Source organism: Rhincodon typus, chromosome 8 (genome assembly GCF_021869965.1).
Source record: "Rhincodon typus isolate 14 chromosome 8, sRhiTyp1.1, whole genome shotgun sequence".
NCBI classification, from domain to species: Eukaryota; Metazoa; Chordata; class Chondrichthyes; order Orectolobiformes; family Rhincodontidae; genus Rhincodon; species Rhincodon typus.
Genome location: NC_063339.1, coordinates 32,913,534 through 32,928,545, shown reverse-complemented (window position 1 = coordinate 32,928,545; position 15,012 = coordinate 32,913,534). Strand labels below are relative to the sequence as shown.

The 15,012-nt window shown below is 42.2% G+C and overlaps 1 protein-coding gene across 4 annotated transcripts in view; it reads right to left on the bottom strand.

Annotated features, from left to right (window-relative positions):
* LOC109936931 (MAPK/MAK/MRK overlapping kinase) overlaps positions 1–15,012 on the bottom strand; it is a 124,301-nt gene that overhangs the window by 82,548 nt on the left and 26,741 nt on the right. For 3 of the 4 annotated variants that reach the window (XR_007262567.1, XR_007262569.1, XM_048599643.1), the window contains exons 3-4: positions 11,677–11,766; positions 5,747–5,817 (exon numbers count right to left, since the gene is read on the bottom strand). Coding sequence is in view for 1 of the 4 variants with exons in the window: in XM_048599643.1 (XP_048455600.1) it covers positions 5,747–5,817; positions 11,677–11,766 (161 nt within the window). In the remaining 3 variants the exon portion in view is untranslated. The remainder of the gene's footprint in view (positions 1–5,746; positions 5,818–11,676; positions 11,767–15,012) is intronic. The other variant, XR_007262568.1, reaches the window with a different exon arrangement.

Below are 15,012 nucleotides of genomic sequence, written 5' to 3'. Positions count from 1 at the left end.
GGGGGGATGGTGAAGACTCGGCAGGGCTGGGTGCTGCTGTCTCCTCTGGAGCTGCTGGCTGTGGAGGCGGTGGGCGGAACGACGTCAGCTGTGGGCGGAGTTGCGTAGGCGTAGGCTGTGGGCGGAGTTGCGCCGGTGGTGGGCGGAGTTGCGTCCGCGTCGGCAATGGGTGGAGTTGCGTCGGCGGTGGCAGCAGCAGTGACGGTAGGCGCGTCTTCAGTGTCTGTGGTGTTGGTCTCGAAAATGGAGGCGGTGGCATCGGCAGCGATGGCGTTCGCTGTCCTGGAAGTGGGGTACCCGGCGGTGGCGGATGTGACGTCATCTGTGGGTTCTCCGAAAGTGGCCTCATGGCCAATGGCGGCGGGCACACTGTGGAGAAGGTCCTGGGTAGGGTTGGGGAATTGGGGGGGTGGAGGAAGCCCGTTTTGGGTGGTAGGCACCAGTAAGTTTACTGTACTTACGGTTTTTAGTGTCCAATAAAGCTGAGTAGAATTGTGAGTTCAGGTTGTGGATCCTACGAAGAATAAAAAACAGGAGAGGTCCTTTGCAGGTCTGGGAGAGGGAGGCTCTGAGCTGGGGTAGGCTTGATTGTAGTGCCCGGAGATGCCGGCGCATTGCAGCGAATGTGTGTTTCAGGAGTCGCAGGGAGAAACGCTTCTGAAGGATCTCAATGCTATGAATGTAGATATGGTCGCAGTTGGGGCCAAATTGGGAAGGCCTGAATGTGGACTGTAGTCCATTGGGGATGATCTGGTTCCGTAGGCAGGTACTAAGAAAGGTGATGTGGCTGTAGTACCTGGTTTGCTTCAGGACATGGTCGAGCAGTTTCAAGGCCGAAGAGATTACAAGAGAGTTGCAGTGGGAGAGAGATCCCCGGAGGGAGGAGGGTAACTTCTTCAGGCTAGGCATCCTTAGAAGAGGCTTCGCAGTGGGGTTAAAATTGAATCAGAGATAGTAGGAACTGCAGATGCTGGAGAATCCGAGACAACAAGGTGCAGAGCTGGATGCAGAACACCTACGCTCGGTTCGCAATAAACAACTGCACCTACGAACCATTTCAACTCCCCCTCCCATTCCTCAGACGACATGTCCATCCTGGGCCTCCTGCAGTGCCACAATGATGCCACCCGAAGGTTGCAGGAACAGCAACTCATATTCCGCTTGGGAACCCTGCGGCCCAATGGTATCAATGTGGATTTCACAAGCTGCAAAATCTCCCCTCCCCCTACTGCATCCCAAAACCAGCCCAGCCTCCCTAACCTTTTCTTCCTCCCACCTATCCCCTCCTCCCACCTCAAGCCGCACCCTCATCTCCTACCGACTAACCTCATCCCGCCCCCTTGACCTGTCCGTCCTCCCTGGACTGACCTATCCCCTCCCTAACTGCTCACCTACACTCACCTTTACTGGCTCCATTCCCACTTCTTCGACCTGTCTGTTTCCTCTCCACCTATCTTCTCCTCTATCCATCTTCTATCCGCCTCCCCCTCTCTCCCTATTTATTTCAGAACCCCCTTCCCCTCCCCCATTTCTGATGAAGGGTCTAGGCTCGAAACGTCAGCCTTTCTGCTCCTATGATGCTGCTTGGCCTGCTGTGTTCATCCAGCTCTGCACCTTGTTATTTCTAAGGGCAGGTTATTTTCTGTCAATCAATTGTCCGAACCCTTTGGCCAATTGTCATGGGACAATTACTCATCATGTTGATGACCATTGTCTCCTTGTCCACTTTTATCTGAGGGTTTGTTTACCATTCCCACTCCTTTGTGTTCTATTTGAAAAGAGAGTGCATCAGTTCAATGGGTATTATCGTTCTTGTAATTCTTCTGTTTGTTTTTATATGCAGAACTTTGGAAAGTTAAGTACTGCTGCAATAGCTGTTAAATGAAATTTCATGCTACACAATAAATACTAGGAAAATTGTGTTTTTAAGAGACCCCCAATACCTAACACATCCCTTAACCTCCTTTGACAGTCTGTTTTGACCTTTTTGCACTTTGATGCAAAAGCATCAAAAGCATCTAAGCTATGCAAAGGGTGAAGTCACCGTAAGCTACTGAACCATAAGAGTGCTGTCACATTAGATAGGCAACAGATGATGGTTTAACCTTAAGGTAACCACACCTAATGTGAAGGGAGAAGTCCTTCATAATTTCAGCCAGTGCAGGAATTTAACCCATGCTATTAGTGTTTCACTACATTGTAAACCAGCCTCCACAATCTTCGGGGACTCCTTAGAGTTCAATAACTTTAGGAACAAAAACAGGGGTTGCTGGAAAAGCTCAGCAGGTCTGGCATTATCTGTGAAGAAAAAAAATCAGAGTTAAACGTTTCAGGTCCGGTGACCCTTCCTCAGAACCCAATAATTTTAGGGCCTGAGCACTTCTCCCATGTCCTTACCCCAAACCACAACCAGGCCTGGTTATCACATGCAGCTACCACAATCTCATTGTCAGCTACTAATGGTCTCAATTAGCAAGTATTGATTCCCCCCAGGCTGACCTTTACCCGTTTTTTTGTCTGTCCAACTGTTGCTCTCTGTCCTTGCGCTACATCTCCATTTATTGTCTACTCCTCGCTACACCTCCTCCCCACTTTATCTTCATCCTATAAACAAACATTTTCCTAGCTACTATCAGTTCTGAAGAAGGATCACATTAACTTGTTTTCTCTCCACAGATGCTGTGACCTGATTTTCCCAGCAATTTCTGTTTTTGTTCCATAGCTTTAGTGCTCAGCTGGCTAACCCAATTTACATGCAGAATGATGTTACATATGCTACAAGCTTCTCCCATTTCTTAACTTATACCTTGTCCCACACTACCACTACTATTTATTTCACTCACTCAACATGCAGATTATGTTCAAGTACCATAGAAGTGAACATGTGGTGAACAGCACCAGAACTGTTAAAAGGAAAACTTGAGGAGATGTAGTGAAAGGCTTCCACAGTAGTCTAAATCTCTGAACCACATTTTCTGAAGATCAGTTTCCTGCTCAAATCAGCCTAATAGCTGGTTGTGGTTTTTCTGTTTCTCCTGTCTCAGTGTTGTAGTGTTACATTGGTGTGAACAGCTGTGTCTTCAGTGGAGATCCCTCATCACCCAGAACCCATCCCTGAAGGTTTTTTGAAGAACATAGTTTTGTCTCAGAATAAAAGAGTCACAGTTGTTCCCAAGGAACCAAGGCTCTTGCAGAATCCTTTTGCAGTAGTTACGTGCAATCGGTACTGAATGAATGGAACGTCCCTCTAGATCAAATAACTCAACTGCTCTAATGCAGCCTCTTTAATCAGATCCATGAATGACCCTCCGGGTTTGAGGTAATCACACCATGCTTCTGAGGTAGATTAGCCTCTTGACTTAATTTAGACAGTTGGTTTGGAACTTTGAACTCCCATGCCCCTGTGAATAAGGTATCCATCACATTCCTGACATAAATGATGGGCAGCAGATTGTAGCTACGAAAGGCCCAGCTGATCCTTGAAATGACCAGATGGTGAAGAAGTTAAGCTACCTTTACTGCTAGAGGCAATGGGTGCCACCAGATCATAACTGCTCCACAGATCCATAAGTATCTGTATTGTTAAATGTGGTCTTTGGAGACGTTGATCTGAAAAGGTCCTGTGCACTGGTTGCACCTTATTGCTCCTACACACCCACCAAAGGTGCTTCCTAATACAGCAGTGTGTTGCTGATGTTCTCAATTTTCTGCCCGTCATTCTCCTCCTGATTAAAACAAGCAAATTCTGAGCTCAAGTCACCTGCAGGGACCTCAGACCTGAAGCGTTAACTCTGTTTTTATCTTCACAGATGCTGACAGATCTGCTGAGCTTTTCCAGCAACTTTGTTTTTGTTCCAAAAAAAAAAAAAAAATTTTGTTAATGATCCTCAACAGTTTTAACTGGATGCTCTTCATCAGCTAGTAACTGCCATGCCACTTGCCAGCCATGCCTAGAAAACTGCCCAGCACTGCAGATATATCCCAGCACAACCTCAGTTTGCTTTCAAAGCCAACTGCATTGCACTCCCATGGTGATGGCGGTGGTGTTGGGGGAACACAGTGTAGACAATCTTTATAGACAAAAAGGGAGATAAACATAACACTGCTTCTAGTGCTCGGGAGACCAGAGATCTTCAGTGGGCTTTGAGCCCTCAGCTACTTCCTGTGCAAGTGTCCCTGCATGCGCCAGAAGCCTCCTCACTGATGCTGCCATTTGATTGACAGATTTTACGCTCTCTTTTGAAGTGAAACCACAGGACAGGTCATGCAATGTATTTGCAGGACATTCAAAGAACATGTTCAGCTGCAAGAGGAACCCAGCACTAACATTAAAAGAGTCAGATCCAGGTGACTTTGTGACAGTCACCAGGAGGTTGTCCAGCAGGTCATTTAATGGACACAATACTTCATAATGAATCTGCATTAGCATCTTCCTCTTTGCTGACCCAGTGTCTTCAGAGTCCCACATAGCAAAACGCATTTGCAACCTCACCTTTGGAAGGGCTGGCTGCATCCACGTGCATGCAGCAATTCCCTACCACATACAGATTCCAATTCCATAAAAGCCTCTCAGGTAAATGTATTGCTGAGCTGGTGGATGGGAGCATCACTTCAAGTGAAGGGGCCTCTTCTTCAGTGCTATGTTGTTATTTTCTGTTCCACGAGAGGCTAGTATGGCCATAGTTTTTGGGTGTCCAAGAGCAGAAGATCAAAGTAAAACAGAAGTGGAATGAAAAGTAGCAGGACCATGATCTCTCCAAATTAAAGTTTAGTAATCATGACAGAGGGCAACAAGAAGGTGACTTGGGTGTTGAGAACGGATGCAAAGTAGTAACGTAGTATAATTCTCAATGATGTTGAATGCCACAGGCTGACTATTGATTGCACAGCATTCAATACTTTTTTGTAACTGTTCAGATACTGAAGCAATCCATACATGGATAGAGCATCCAGGCTTGGACTAAATGGCAAGTAAAATTTGCACTACAAGTGCCAAGGAATGACCACCTCCAAAGAATCCAATTACCATTCAATCCGCTGAATCCTCCAGTAATATCCAGTGTGTTACCAATGAGCAGAAACTTTTCTGGACCAGCCACATAAACACTCTACATGAAGATTTAAGCCTGGAAAATCCAACAATAGGCAAGTCTTTCTAAATTCCCAAAGAGTTTCCTGACTTGTGCCTTATAGATGGACTGAGCAAATACTCTCAACTTAAATGAATTGCAACTCCAAACAACACCAAAGAAGCTTGGCACAACTGAGGACGAAGCTTGTTTGGCACCCCATTCACCGTCTTAAATATTCACTCACACCAAACAGTGTGTGCCATCTACAAGATGGACTGTAAAAACTTGCCAGAGCTCCTTCAACAACACTTTCCAAACCTTCTAATATTTAAAGGTGGGAACACTGCCATCAGCACTTTTTCTCCCCCCGACACAAAAAAACTCTCGATCTGGAAATTATAATTTCTTTACGTTCATTGAGTCAATATCCTGGAACTGCCTCCCTAGCAGCACAGTGGGCACACCTATTCCATAAAATCTATTGCAGTTCAAGGTGGTTCACTATCAGCTTCTCAAATGAAATCAGGAATCGGCAATAAGTGCTGACTTTAATATGTACATGATGCCAGGAATCATTTAACTACAATTATGGCGCATAAAATAACATAAGATTTTTTATTATTGATAAAGTTGCAAGCAATTCATCAAAAGGCAGACAATCTAATAGAACTGACCTCGTATGAGCTCATAGATATTCATATCCATTAGTTCACATATTAGAGCAAGAGATCCAGACTTTTTATCACTGAAAAGAAAGACAGAAAAACAAAACTAGTTACATTTATTTGGATGTAATGGAAAAACATTTAAGAGAAAAATTATGAACCTATTTTTTAAATGTTTTCCTCACGGTTTCACTTTTGACTCTAATTTTAAGTGCAACTTGTTTAGATTGCAGCTGAGTGTTTAAAGTTTCACAGACTACTTACTAAATTTCAATTCTCAAACTAGCAGTAATCTGACAGATAAACCAGTGCACAGGTAAAAAGAATACCAATACAGCTCAGAAGGCTATAGATTTCATCACAGGAAAAGAAAACAAAAATTTGTATAAAGAAATGTTAGGCACAAACTGTGCAAAACCCGGAGGGAGCCAACATTTCACATCTTATGACATTTCCTGAGGACTGAAGTATAGGTGAACAGCATTCAAAAAATCTGGATAAGAGAAAGAGTAAAATAGAAACTTGCGAAATCTTTGAATGGACAACAGGAGGGGATTAAGTAGCAAATATGAAACTAGCAGAAGACTGAACACACAGAGTCAAAGAAATAACAAACAAGACACAGCTTGTGAACAACTAAGGAGATACTTGGTAAATGAAATATGAAATTATGTTCCGGACGTCTAATGGAAGACAAAAATGCAGGTCAACATAAAGGGTGGAGACCAACCCATTACAGCAATACCAGTGTAACCTCGGAGAACTCTTGCAAATTGATGCTTCCCTCTCTGATTGTCCCACCCAAATTATTCACGCATTCTTTTATTGCACATGCCTTTGTAAGATCTTGTGGAACCATGAGAAGTCCCAGGTTCAAATCCCATCTGATCTAGAAGGTGGTCACATGTCTGAACAGGTGGATTAAAAATATCTACAAATTTGATTTCTCCCTTTAGTTGTCCTCTTGAAATCATGCCTGTAATTTATTCATCTGTCTACCTGCTGTTTGTCTGTAATAAATCCTAGTGCCGACGTAGAATTTCAAGATTTGAAACATCAGATCTTTTTTCCTTTATAGATGTTACCCGAAACAAAAGCTGAACATAAATCAGGATCTTCAAAATTTAGACGTACATGAAATACTTTACATATTTATTTGACATTAGAAAGAAACCTCTGAGCAATCTGATGTGCAGCTCTTTTGCACTTCATAGTGACTGGCTCAAAAGCAAAACTGGCCCACCCCACTTAACTACACCTCATTGGAGTTAAAATGATCTCCCTGCCATACACAATGCAGTAAAGTACGTATTCATTCTTAGCATAATGTTAAAAATTTATTTTTTTTAAAAACAGAAGCAAGAGACTCTTCTTGCTCTGGCACTTGTATGATACTGTCCTTCAGCCAGATGTACAGGCAGTCTACTTGCAGTTTTGACAGTGCTTTGAGCTCATACAACAGCATCCTTCACATGATCAAAGTGAAATTCCCTTCTGATGATGAGCTGGAGAACATTTTGCTGCAGATCACCCGGGTGAATAGTCAATATTATAATACAATGAATGGCCTGGACACAGTATATGTTGGGAAGATGTTTCCATTGGTAGGAGAGACTAGGACTCAATGGCACATTGCCCTTTTAGAACAGAGATAAAGAGAAACTTCTTTAGCCAGAGAGTGGAGAATCTATGGAATTCACTGCCACAGAAGGCTGTGGAGGCCAGGTCAATGAGTATATTTAAGATGGAAATAGATAGGTTCTTGATTGTCAAGGGGATCAAAGGTTACAGGGAGAAAGCGGGAGAATGGGGTTGAGAAACTTATAATCCATGATTGAATGGCAGAGCAGACTCGATGGGCTGAATGCCTAATGTCTGCTCCTATGCCTTATGGTCATTCAGAATGTGCAAGGCTGCAACTATTGTGCACATGAAACTGTAAGCCTGTTTGTTGCATTGTTACCTCAGACTGGTGGAAGTGCTTTTATGGTCAAAGGAACCTTTACAAAAGGTCTGCAAAATCATGCTACTTCTGCTGGAGTCAAAGTTCTCCAATCGCTCTGCAAGCATGCAGTATATCACCTGTTCTTGGTTCTTACTCCAGAAGATCCCTGTTCAAAGACGTCTGAAGTACAGCATTTACGTACATATCTGCATGCTGCTAAACAGAGTAATAAGTGTACTATGGTCTCCAACTTGGATGTTCATTGGTCTCCTGCTCTTAATCACCAGTAATGTTCAAGTCACCAAGTGAAAATTCAACCATCTGCTTACCTGTGTCAATGAGTTGCAAGTATCTGGGCTGGTGCATTAATTTGTACAAGTCCTGTGACAATGCCTCAGGTGAGTGACCTCCTTTGAATTGGCATTGTCCCCCTGGACCAGCTCCTATAGGACATTTCAGGGTCCATGGGAGACTAAGGCATGAATTAGAACTGAAGGACATGTATTTTAAATGATCACTCAGCATGATCATTAGCTGCTGACATTAAGATCACATTAGTTAGTATTGTGGGCTGATGTTTAATTCTGTCACTAAGTGGATGACAGACGCCCTCGTCTTCAAAGGTTTCTGACGTTGAACAACTCTTCCCATGTCTCAGTTGCAAGTTGAAGTCCACTCACAGTTCTGTCTCTTCTTGTCATGTGCTTACCTCTACTCCAGGAAAGCAAGAAGGGACTTATTAGTGGTGATAATAATGACTAATGGTTCAAGGTTATGAGGAGGAGGATGACGATAAGTGGATAGTCAAGTGAGGATATGAGGAAGTGGGCAGACAGAAGGATAGCTGTATCAGCAAGCTAAATGTGAGGAGTGATATGCCAGACTAGATTTGAGGCAGGAGGAGTTATGCACATCAGAATAAAAGGTGAATATGCTATTGAACTCATCTTTCCTGCCCTGCATTAACCACTAAACAACTTTCAGCAGTGAATCCCTGAGCACAGGACCACTCTTGCAACTGATGTTCAGAGTTCACCTTTGTTTTTCCCGTGCTTCTTCCTCCCATTAGTAGGAGAACCTAGGAAATGTCTTTAAAACAAGGCTATGAACATAAGATCAATCTGCCAATCTTTTGTTGTGCTCCTCGTTTTAAACCATCAAATTGCACATTTATTTGTTCATGTGAAACATGAGCTGCTGGCTCAGCCAGAACTTATTGAAGATACATAACTGTCTTGTTCATTCTTGAACTAGTCTATGGGGTGTATGGATACCCAGAGCGTTATAAGGAAGAAAGATCAAGGATTTTGACCCAGTGACAGGAAAGGAATAGTTTTTTTCCCAGTCATGATGGTGATGACCTTGGCTCTGATCTTAATGATGGAAGGAAGTCATTTAAGATAGTTCAGCACAGGTCCCTACCACTAAGGAACTCCTGTCCTGAGGCAGAGATGATTGATTTCTATGTCAATTCCTTCCCGGAAAGGCTCCAACCAGTGAGGCCTTCTCCAATGCCACTGACTTAGTTTTGCTAGGGTTTCTTGGTGCCTAATTGATCAAGTGCTGCCTTGATTTCAAGCGCAATTACTCACCTCACCTCTTGTTGGTAACAGGCATCAGGAGTATTCCTGTACTCCAACCCCATTGGAGTGTCATGTGAGCAGGTTACTCATTAGCAAGTACTTGTTGATGATTCCTTCTTTCAATTTTTATTTCAAATTTCATATTTGAAATAGACTGATGGCAGTAATTGGCTGATTTGGACATACATGAGCTATGTTTCACATTCTTAGGTAGAGGCGTGTTGTAACTACTGAAACAGCTTGGCTAGGGGTATAGCTAGTTCTGCAGCATGTCTTCAATACTATTACTGGCTTACTGTCAGGGTCTTTGATGTATTCAGTGCCTTCAGCGGTTTCTCGATCACATGCAGAGAGTCAAAATTGGTTGAAGACTGGTATCTGTGATGCTAGAGACCTCAGGATAAGGCCAAGATAAATGACCCAATCAGCAGTTTAATGGAAGATAGATACACACACGTTAGCCTTTTTTTCCACTGTGTTGACTCCCCCATCATTAAGGATGGGCATATCACTGGAGCTGCTTCTTCCTGTAGATGTTTAGTTCTCCATCATGAATCTCAAGTGAAAGTGGCAGTACTGAAGAGCTTCAATCTAATCCATTGGTCATGGGATCACTTAGGCCTCTCGATTACATGCGGTTTCTTCCATTTGGATTGCAGTAGTTCCAAATTTTAGCTTCATAAGATTGACACCTCATTTTTAGGTGTGCCAAGTGATGCTCATGCCATCCCTGCACTTTTCTTGAAATAGGATTCATCTCTCAGTACAGTAATAATGGGAAATATGTCAGAGCATGAGATTACATATTGCGATTAAATACAATTCTTCCTCGTGGATGCCCAGTAATGAGCTACTTGAAATGTTCAAAGTCTGTTACATTTAATACGATGGTAGTCTCACACAAAACAATGTAAGAAGATGGACTTTCTGTCCACAATGATTGACTGAGATGGCCATTCCTACCAATACTGTGATAGATGAATGCATTTACAACAGGAGGATTAACAAGAAAATGGTCACCACCATTATTCCATCTTGTTGGTTTGCTCACCACTGCCAGAGATCCAAATTGTCATCCATATCTTTAGGACTTGACCAGCATTGTCAGAAGTAGCATGATCAAGGCATGCTTTTTTTTTTTAAGAAAACAACACTCACACCAAATTGAACTTCCTTGTCTTTCACAAGCCCAGGGTTTAAATTTAACTCTGGCTTCAATTCCTTCTCTTGAGATTCTGATAGCCTCTTCCTGGAGCTTTCAGACAACAGCACTACAACTTTTTCAGCTCAAATAACCCATTTAAAGTTTTAACCAAACACCTCTGGTCTGGAACTTTGAAACTAAACTCCTTACTGAGGTAATCTTTTTCTTAACAGTAGTACTATTACCTCCCTTTCTCAGCAGCAAATGCTTTACACATCCAACTTCAGCTAAGACTTGTGTAAACTGCCCTGAAATGAAACTAGAAAGCTTTTTTTTTTGCTTTCCAATCCTCCAAAATTATAGAATCTTCTATCTGAAGGGCCTAATGCACTACATTGTGTTTTCTCTTTGCTCAAACTCTCCCAACATAAACAAACACCCTTATACTCTGAAGAGGGGTTATTCTAATTGAATGACAAGACGTACATGATAGGCCAAATGGCCTAAGTTTGCTCCTATTTCGTCTGTTTATACCTGACAGCACTATCATTTATGGTTTGGTATGGATTGCTGAGAATTTCAGGAAGGTATAGGTGCAACTTAATCTAGTAAGTATGATCCATGCTAACTCAGCAGATGCTTAAATTGCAGTGGCCCAAATTAGCAATGGGGGTGGGAGGCCTGAAAAACAACCAGAAGTTCTCATATTTTGAACTTTAAAAATCAGAAAAATTAGAACAGAATCAGTTCTCATTGTCTATCCTCTTCCCAGCCAAGTCCTGTCCCCTCAGCTGGTGTCCAGTCAAGGTTGAAACATAAATAATGATGAATTTGCAAGATACTGGAGGCAATTCTGCTGCAAAGCCAGAAATCCAGCAAGCAGTCAATGTCTTCATGGAGGGCAAAAAAACCAGACAGCAAAACGGTGGCTACATTTCAAAACATTCATTAAACAGCAGTGAAAACAGTAATTCCCGAGTGTACTTCAAATTTTAAACATTCTCTGAAACAATTGCTTAAAAATAAGGTTAGATATTTGTTAGAATTGCATTATTTAAAGTATAATTCTTAGAAAACAGTGGTCAAGTGGTACTATCCATTGACTAGAAATAGATAAACAATGTTGCATTTAGAACTGATAATAAAACAGCCACAGCACATAAATATTCTAAATATTGAGCTATTTTTGCTTAGCAGGTCATGGGAAGGTATATAAATCTTGTTCATGAATAAATTTAATTATAACGTGCAATGAAGCAACACTTACTAGGCTACTTCATGTAACTGAAGAATATTAGGATGTAAACTCAGTCTGCGCATTGCTTGAATTTCACGTAGATTGTTCACTTGCTCCATGCTGATTACAAAATTTGAACAAGACAATGATTACCTGGGTGTTTTCTATTATCAGATAGCATGACATTACAATTTATAAATTTCAACAGAACCTCAAATTCTATTTGAACTCTTGTTTTTAACAAATTTCAAATGTCTCATTTCTTTTGCCAACAAAAACTGCATTTTAAACTTTTTGTACTAGTTACAGTTGACAACATACTCAGTGCCTGTTGTGGTGCCAATTTTAGCTGCCATATTGCACACCATAAGTTGACACAGATGTTCACTTAAGGAGCAGGTGTAGACCATTCAGCAGTCCCTCACGACTGCTACACCACTTGATACTATCATGGCTGGTTTCATCTCAGCCTCAACTCCCCTTTCCTGCCTGCTCCCTATAACCCTTCAACATATTACTAATTAAAATCTGTCTATCTCCTCAAATTTATGCAATGTCCCAGCATCCACCACACTCTGGTGTATTATATTGTACAGATTTGGAAGCCATTCACCCAGAAAAAAAATCTTGAGTTTTGGTTTTTCTAGTTACTGGTTCTATGATTTTTTTAAAGTCTGGTGAACTGAGCTATACAGATCAGGAAGAAAATTATAAATCTTCCAGCCCACCGTCAGCTGAATAAGTCAAAGAACTGATGAGATTAGTGGCAATGGGGTATGTTAAAGTCCAGGCTTAGTAAACTCAGCACTGTTATGATAACATCATGCACTATCCTGCTGCTTTCCACTTCTCATAGCAGAAAGTGGGAGCGAAGTAAATTCGTAAATTTATTTTGTATCAGTTTTGACTGAATCTTCCCTACAAACTTAGCCAACGTTAAGTGAGGTCAGAAAGGATCAGAGGATGTCATGACTCAGCACTAGTTCTACAATTTGAAGGGACTCAGGACAAAAGGTAGGGAACTGGAGGCTAGGAAGAGGAGTTTGGGACTTGACCTGTGGAAGACAAAATAAAACAGAAAAACAAGTTAGTTGCTGCATATTGGGCCTACAGAAAACCTGCTGTATCATTGACCTCACAGCCTAGACATTCGAAGGTATAGAGTTGGAAAGTTGACATTGTGCACTAAAAGTGGCAAGTATGACCGTACCCAACTCCAACAGGTAGGAAACCCATGATCAGCAGGTACTTTGACTCGGAGGTCAAAAGACCCTATTTTGGCTCTTACAAGGGCCTTAATGTCAATAAGTGAGATTCCCTATTTTGCACAGAAGAATAGAAAGGCAACTAAATGGAGAAAAACATTGGTGCTTAGGTGCAGAGGGTTCTGGATGTGCTTATAAACAAATTGCTGAAAACTAGTATGCAGGTAATACGGAAGTAATGTAGAATTTTGGCACTCATTACTAAAGGAACAGACTATAAAAGTACGCTAGTGTTACTGCAATTGTACAAAGCATTAGTGAGACTGTCTGGAGTATTACTTGAAGTTTTGGTCCCCTTGAAGGATGTAGCTGCCAAGGATGTAGCTGCATTCAAGGCAGTAGAGAGGAGATTCATTAGGTGAGGTATTTTGACTTATGAAGATATTATAGGCCTAAATTGTATACTTTCTGGAGTTTGGAAGAATGAGAGGAAATCCAATTGAGGTATACATGATGCTAAAGGGGACTGACAAAGTAGATGTAGAGGATGTTTCCTCTTATGGGTAAGAACAAGAGGTCATAGTTTTAAGATAAGGGATAGCAGATACGAAACACAGATGAAGGGAAATTCCTTCTCTCAAAAGGTCTTGAATCTGTAGTTTGATGGGTGCTGGGTCATTGAGTAAATTTACTCAGATTTTTGAATTAGTAACTGGTTAATGGGTTTGGGGGACAGATAGGAAAGTGGAGTTGCAGCTAAGCTAGAGGAGCTGAACTGTCTATTCCTGCTCCTGGTTAAAGTATAGCAAACACAAATTAATAGAATAGATGCAAATGTGAAGAACAGGCCTGCCTACATGTCATGATCTGAGGTTTTCCCAATCTCCTGCTATTTAAACTCGGGGGTGGGGAGTGGGGGGGTCAATCACAGACAACAGCTGTCAGGATTTCAAAAAAAAAAACTGCTGGACTGAAATAATTTCTGGCTTTGCTGTGTTTTGGGATTGAAGTTTATGTTTTTCTAGAAATTCAGTTGACGTGGAAACTGTTGGGAGTTGCAGTTCAGCTTTAGTTTTAGAGAGATGCTGATAATAAGCGAACCCAGGAGAAGCGTTCAGCTCTAAATTCCAGCAGGTCTGGGAGCAGGATCAGGGACTGGGATCAGGGAACAACTCTGGGAGCGCTGCGACCACTCGGCCAGTCTGATGGATGATCCCTCAGGCTCAGAGGTGGCTTTGCAAAGGAAGAGAAAGTCCAAATCAGGCTCTTTGCAGAGGGCACTGAGCTGGCTCCAATTGTCAGGTTGGAAGCAAACAAAATCCAAGAGCGAAGGGGACAAAGCCACATTGAAGCAGAGAAAGGATTCTCAAAGTTCAGGTGAGCTGCTTTGCTCTTTACCCCTCTCCTGGGAGGCCCAAACAGTGCCCACAATTACAGCCTATTAAAAGAAGCCCTAAGTAATAAATACCAAGCACACAATTTCTTTCTCTAGGAACAGTCAAGGCCATGATGACGTTTAGTCCCTGTATGTGAACAATGATAAGGTCACGTCAGAGATCTTTGATTGCCTTTGGCATTCATTCCCACAGCAGACTGCTACTGTGTGCTGGGAACTTGAATCAGAGCCCGGTGTAAACTGTTCTCCAGGTTCTGACCTCGCTGACCTTGCCTATGCATACTGTGTAACCCTGCCACTCTCTGGAAGTGAGATTTCTGCAAATAACCTATTCCTGTTTATATGTCTGCACAAGCCATCTCAAGGCAGAATTGGATGTGCACAGCAAGTCATTTGAGGTGATGTAACATATGTGTCTGTGTCCTAAATGGTCCAAGCTCCAGAGTTGGGGTCAAGGCGTTTTGAAACATTGGGCAGGGGGTGGGGTGTTGGGGCATAGAGAATTGATTGCTGAGTTTGTGTGATGTTTCTTTTTGAATGTATTTAAATTGGCATCAAATGTGAAACACCCTGACAGGTGGACGTGAACAAGGTCACTCATGGATGGAAACTAATAATGACTGGATTTGACTTGAGGTGTCATCTGGCCTCTACATGACACAGAGAAAAGGATCACATCCAAAGCAACACATTTATCTGAATGGTCAAAATGAGATAATTTTGATTGTAAATTGCAACTTTGACAAACTAAATCTGTGGAGTTTG